General features: G+C 43.7%; 1 protein-coding gene across 1 annotated transcript in view; it reads left to right on the top strand.

The window, feature by feature from the left end:
• The window catches only part of LOC130128065 (HLA class II histocompatibility antigen, DQ beta 1 chain-like), a gene marked incomplete at its 5' end in the record, with an annotated part of 8,196 nt that extends 1,578 nt beyond the window's left edge, over positions 1 to 6,618 (top strand). The window contains 4 exons of the mRNA XM_056297772.1: positions 4,983 to 5,196; positions 5,719 to 5,786; positions 5,894 to 6,007; positions 6,593 to 6,618. Coding sequence (XP_056153747.1) covers positions 4,983 to 5,196; positions 5,719 to 5,786; positions 5,894 to 6,007; positions 6,593 to 6,618 — 422 coding nt within the window. The remainder of the gene's footprint in view (positions 1 to 4,982; positions 5,197 to 5,718; positions 5,787 to 5,893; positions 6,008 to 6,592) is intronic.
• Between the last annotated feature and the right edge of the window lie 470 nt (positions 6,619 to 7,088).

Below are 7,088 nucleotides of genomic sequence, written 5' to 3'. Positions count from 1 at the left end.
TGCGTGTGTGTGTGGGCGTGCGTGTGTGTCCGTGCGCGTGTCCGTGTGTGTGTTTGTGTGTTAGTGTGTGTCACCGTGTGTGCGTGTTTGTATGTTTCTGTGTGTGTGTGTGTGTGTGTGTGCGTGTGTGTGTGTGTATTATTGAACAGTAGAACATGGTACATAAAACAGGTGTGTAGTATTACGGACACACATCAGGTTCAGCATCATTACACAACTACGTCAGAAGAACCCAATCAGGGTGTGAGACAGTCCCCGACATAAAGCAGCGCTGCCAGCAGGTATTAACGGGCTCCAAGCCCCCATGTATGTAAGTCGGGTCTGGCTGTCTGTAGGAGCCTCGCTAGTTGAGCTGTTTGCTTATTAGACGGATGCAAGTCTCAGCCTTAAAGAGCGACGGTGGTCGTAAAGCTGTCCGTCAAGATGGTGTATGAGGATGGTTGTGAACACAGCGCACAACTATTGATCATCTATGACGTCAACAAAGGATTATTGATGAACCCGGAACAGGTTATTAACATCGTGTGGGTTGGGGCTGGAAGAAAAACAACATATGTGTCTAAAAGAATATAATGACATGTAGGGATGAGGTGGGGAAATGAGTAGTATTAGGCTGTACATACTTGTCAACAATGTTGAGTGTTAAGTACTGAGTAATAACAGTGGAAGAGCGTGTAGTATCTGTTTTAGGAGAAGTACAATTCTAGTGTTCCCTCCCATGGACGAGGCAAGTGTGGGGCTGACAGGAGCGAAGAGGTTGTCTTCCACTAACTTCAGAGGGTTTCTTGGCAGCCTTGCAGTGAGTTATTCAGTAAAGTGGGAGAAATGCAGCCTGCTGGAAACCTTGTTCTGAGCTTCAGGGAACTTATTTGTGTTTTAATTAAACCTGCTGAAGTGGGAGTAGGAGGATATAATGAAGCATGAGTATGCTGCATCTGAGTTCAGCATCTATGCAGTGAATGCGTGAAGGCGTCATCAGGAAACTGAGATTAGTTCTTAACAGACGCAGCTAATGGCGGTGTCTGAGCCAGAGATGTGGAAGCAGAGGCTTATCTTACAGCTGCTATGGGTCATTCTGTGACTTGTTTGCTGATTCTGAAAGAAATGTGTAGTTATACTCCTGTAGTGCGTTGTGTAGCCGTGTCAAAGGGCAGTAGAGTGGACTTGGGGTGATAATGGTTTGCATCATAAAATGTCCTTTACTGAAGGGTGCTCACAAGCATTGCTGTAGTCAAGACCGCCTCAATCGAGACCAAGACAAGACCAAGACTCCTCCTAGCCGAGACCGAGTCAAGATCAAGACCAACGGTGGTCGAGACCAAGTTCAAGACCAAGACCGGAACAAGTCGAGTCTTTTCCGAGACCGAGAATAGAATAGTTTGTATACCCTTTACAATAGCTATATTATTGTATTATAATGGCATTTATACATTTTCTACTCAGAATGAAGCCTTTGTACAAGACACTTACACAGTCAGAAGAGAAAATTATTTCATTGATCCTCATGCATAGTCTTTTAAAAAATACCAGTCAGTATAACATAGGATGGCTGATACCATAACTTTCTGAATAAACCAACTTTAAAAAAGGAAAGATTCCCTCTGGTTAAAGGCAAGCAAAGATTTCACATTAATTTGGCCAGTGCAGCAACGCATTCAACAATACAGTACAACTAAACATCAGGTTATTTGTAAAAATGTAATGGAATTAGATACAGTTCATGCTTTCACTTAAACAATGAAAATACAGTAATCAGAAGAGAAGTGAATACGTTTGCAAAAAAATAATATTTAATGTTTACAACATGTTTTATGTCTACAGACAGTCTGTTGGTCTACTCAGTATAAAACCATTTTATATACCAGCCAACATGGGCATGGGCACCTTAGACTACTTAGACAGTAGTGCATGGTTACACTTAAGAAACATTAGATATGACAACATTTTTGTCCCCAATCGTGAACGGTGAGGCCTCATGATAAGGCCCCCTCTGCTGAATACAAGCTCAAAAGGAGCTGAAGATGCAGGCACAGACAAGACTTTAAGTGCCAGGGGATGTAGGTTGGGGAACTTCTCTTCGTTTCTAGCCCAAAAACTGAGTGTGTCTTCATCATGGAAGTCTTTAAAGGTCTCAAAGTACTTCTGTACTTGTGATGCTATGCTTGAGTCTCAGTCACCACTGTGACTTTCTCTATGCCATTGGTACCTTGCCAATAGTCTTGGACACTTGAGTGGCGGTAACTCCTCTTGAGATTGTTGTGCACTATGGGGATCCTTCGGAGGGGATCCTGTTCCTATGGCCCTTGCTTCTGTAATCAAGGTGTCTGAAAAAAATAAACAAAGAAAAAGATAATTAAGCCTTTTATGAACAAAGACTTAAATTATACCATTTTGTCATTTATTATATTTACTACTGTTCCTAAACTACCATTGTATGTACACAGAGCCACCAGGCAGTGAAAGCACTGTGTGTGTGTGTGTGTGTGTGTGTGTGTGTGTGTGTGTGTGTGTGTGTGTGTGTGTGTGTGTGTGTGTGTGTGTGTGTGTGTGTGTGTGTGTGTGTGTGTGTGTGTGTGTGTGTGTGTACTGACCTTTGAGTGACCTCTTGAGTTCATCTCTGACCTGAGGGGACATGACATTTTCAGTAGACTGAACATCCATATCCACCCAGCTGAGTCCAAAACGTGGGTCAAGCATGGCAGCTATGAAGTACACATCCTCACCAAACGGTTCATGGTGCTGCTTGCTTTCATCCATTTTTGTTCTAACAAATATGCCAGAAAACCTCCTGTGTAAGGATTCTTTAAGTGCTCTGACTAAAGGCCGGCAGAGACACCTCGTCTCTTCCATCCTCATGAGGTGGGCGTTAATGTCCAAAACTGTGGGGACAACTAGGCTGCTTGTCACCAGTTGCTCACCTTGTGTGAGGTCGGTAGCCTCTGCAAAAGGCTCAAGAATGGTGCAGAGTTCTTTGAGCTGAGCCCACTCGCGTGGAGAGAAAACAACATTTGGAAAGTCAGAGCACATGTCTGTGAGAATGCTGTGATCCAATGCTGTGACAGCTTTCAATTGCTTAAAAGTGGAGTTCCAGCGGGTGTCATTTGCTGCTGGGATAGAGCGTCCATAGCCAAAAGTGACTTCAAACTTATCTTTAAATGAAGTGCTGCAATGTAACAAAGACGACAGCTTTGAAGCTTTGGCAATCGCACCAGAAAGACACTTAGTTTCCTTTAAGCCATCTCCTACTACCAGTTGCAGAGAATGAGCAAACCATGACAAACGCTGTCTGGAGGTACTCCTTGTTATATCTGCACTGCCATCCTCATCCTCCAGATGAGGATGGCAGGACACAAGTGTGGTAGTAGGTCAGCAGCTCGTTACTTGTGTTGTTGTTTCAAGGCTGAGAGGTTTAAGGAAAGACTCACTTCTTGGAGACAAGCAGGGATCTTAGGTAGTGATTTACCCAACTCCTGTTTGTGAGTACACATGTTGCATCTACAGTAACACAATTAAGCAGATGTTGAAGAGCACATCTTCTGGATGAAGACAGCACCAGGTCACGTGTCTCATGTTAAAAGAAGGGACAGAGTCACGAGACTCCACACCAGTCCAACACTTATGGGACATTTCACCATCACACAACAAGTGTGAGCGTGTCTGTGTGTTGTGTTACCAGAATCAACGGAATCTAGAACTTCCAGACCTCCTTCTGCTTCACTGCTGGACAGGACACATGTTTTAAGCTGGTGTGGTTTATTCTTCCAAATGACATTTAAGAAAGTTCTATTTGCTTCTGTGGCGGTAGAACCATAAACCAATAGAGACACAGATGGACCCACAAAGCGAGACAGGCCCTCTGCTTTGGAGAGGAGAACTCCTCCTAAAGTAGAGAAACCCCTTCCAAGACCAATCCTGAAGACAGACTTGGTCTTTTTAATCTGTTGGAGAAATGGAGATGTTGTCTAGCTGTAAGATGTGTAGTTGTATATATTCCCAAATACTTAACGGACTCTTTTACCGGATGTTTCCAACTAAACAATCGCTACAATCACGCACAGACAACATTCCACATGTGCACACATTTAGTCGCAGGTCCGAAGCCCTGGAACACTGGTTACCTGAGGTAACAGAGTTCCTCACGTGCTTCTTGTCCTTCAAAACAAAGTGGTGTCGTCTGCCAGTTGTGAGATTTTTAACTCTCCACCAAAACCCGACATTCCTTCCAAACGTCCATCATTCACGATATTAACTGATAAGAATTCAGCCCCTCAAATAAATAAGGGAGGAGGAACAGGGCAGCCTTGGCGGAGCCCTCTGTTCATCTGGACTCTTTTACAGCTGTTAAAGTTCATCATAACAGAACTATTCATATCTTTGTAAAACATATTGACAATGCCAACAAAGTTATTCCTAAAGCCCAACGCCTCGACGGACTGTAACAGAACCGTGAGTTCAATCGCGTCAAAGGCCTCATAGAAGTCGAGGAACAAAATAAGTGCTTCAGAATTTACTGCATCTGCATAATCCAGCAGATCTAGGATGAGTCTCATGTTACAGTAACGTGCCGGGTTTTCATGAGTCCTGTTTGAGGTCCGGCTATAACAGAGTCTAGTCCTCAATGCGGAGGGCTGGACTGAGGCGACTCACCGCAGAAGAGCCGTTTAACATGCTTTATTCCAGCTCTGCTAGGCACTGCCGTAAATCAGTTTATGGTAACTCCTCTGGGGGCCGCTGTCGTAATAATGTAAACTAACCTACGACACATCAGTACAACCGCCAAGGCTGGACTACCCCGGGATTCCAACCCACGACCTTTCTGCTGTGAGGCGACCGCGCTAACCACTGCGCCACCATGTGGCCCCAAACATTATATACTCTTGGGATTAGCAACTCTACACATTTGACATTGATTCAAAAAGTTAATTTCAAGTCCTGATGATGATGATGATGATGATGATGATAACAAAATAATTCTTTACCAGCTGAGCCCAGTGTGAGACTGACTTCAGTGACGCCCCCTAGTGGCCGACATCCGGCCATGCTGATGTGCAGTGTCTACAACTTCTACCCCAAATACATCAGTGTCACCTGGCTGAGAGACGGACAGCCGGTGACCTCTGACGTCACTTCCACCGATGAGCTGGCAAATGGTGATTGGTACTACCAGATCCACTCCTACCTGGAGTACACGCCCAGGTCAGAACACTTAGACTCAGTACCAAATGGACCGGTCCAAATACATACACAATACTTTAACACTACACACTCACGCACACACACACACACACACACACACACACACACACACACACACACACACACACACACACACACACACACACACAATGACTGGAAAACAAAGCACAAAGTGATGATTTAAGGTGGAACGTGTCTCCTCAGTGTCTGCTCTGTAGACACCAGCTGCATGTTTAAGGTGGAACGTGTCTCCTCAGTGTCTGCTCTGTAGACACCAGCTGTATATTTAAGGTGGGATGCGTGGCTCTTTACAGGTGAGATCCCAGATGGACGACAGAGTATTTATTGTGTATTAATACCGTGTTTTAAACTGGGCTGATGTTTAGTATCAGACTCGACTAGTTTCTGTGCAGACAGACAGGAAAGTACAGACTTACCTCATCCAATCACATCACGTCTTATTTATTGTTGATATGTTGTTTATTTCCTGTGTTTTCTTCTTCTTCACTTATTTCATCTCAGGTCTGGAGAGAAGATCACCTGCATGGTGGAACACGCCAGTTTCCCCTCTCCTAAGAAAGTGGACTGGAGTGAGTATCTATGTGTGTCTCTGTCCATGGATAGGTGATGAAGACATAGAGAGACAGGTCAACATGCAGATGTGTCTATAGATAGAGACATGTGTCTGTCTCTCCAGATCCCTCCATGTCACAATCAGACAGAAACAAGATCGCCAGCGGAGCGTCAGGTCTGCTTCTGGGTTTGATTTTGTCTTTGGCAGGTCTGATCTACTACAAGAGGAAGGCCAGAGGTCAGTAACACTAGATCAGTCCAGACCAGGTTTACACTGGTTCACATCAGTCCACATATACACACTACACTAAAATACCACTACACTATAATATCACTACATATACACAGTACACTATAATATCACTACATATACACAGTACACTATAATAACACTACATATACACAGTACACTATAATACCACTACATATACACACTACACTATAATATCACTACATATACACAGTACACTATAATACCACTACATATACGCAGTATACTACATCACTACATTATAATACAAACACATATAAACAGTACACTCTATATCACTACACTATATCAGTACATATAGACTATACACTATACATATACAGACAGTACACTATACATATCAGTACTTATAGACAGTACACTGTACATATTAGTACATATAGACAGTACACTATACATATAGACAGTACACTATACATATCAGTACACATGTACAGTACACTGTACACATTAGTGGGTGTCAGCAGTACTTGAAGTGGGCCAGACTTGTTTGGTTGTATTTCAGTCTCTTCACTCTTCACCACTTTTCTTATCGTTGGTCTTTTTTAACAGGGCGTGTTCTGGTTCCAACCAGCTGAAGTAGGAAGTGACGCTTCTTCCTCGTTGGTTGTTTTGGTGGCAGTCCAGTGTGTGTCGCTTTCACCTGAAGGTTTTCTCCCAGGTTGTCAGTACTGCCCCCTGCTGGATCTCATTGCCTCCTGCTCGTATTCTTACTAATGCTCTACAGATTCTGATGTCATAGACATATAAAGAGTAGACGCCGCATCGACCGCTGCTGCCTATTGACGCTGACGAGCCGTGGGGCCGCCATCTTGGACCGGTCACCCGCTCCACTCAGTGTAATGTGTTTGGCAGGCGCAATGAACTGTCAGCGCAGTTAATCAATCATAACTCGCTGAATACCAAACTGATTTCCACGCCTCTTTTGTTGATGAAAACGTCATACATGTAGCTGATACAGGACACATGGTTTGACGTATTTTAATATTCATAGTTGGCTTGACAGTAATAGAATATTCAGATATATGATATATGTGATGTATGATAG

This window comes from Lampris incognitus, chromosome 17, assembly GCF_029633865.1.
Source record: "Lampris incognitus isolate fLamInc1 chromosome 17, fLamInc1.hap2, whole genome shotgun sequence".
NCBI classification, from domain to species: domain Eukaryota; kingdom Metazoa; phylum Chordata; class Actinopteri; order Lampriformes; family Lampridae; genus Lampris; species Lampris incognitus.
This window is presented reverse-complemented; position numbering and strand designations above follow the sequence as displayed.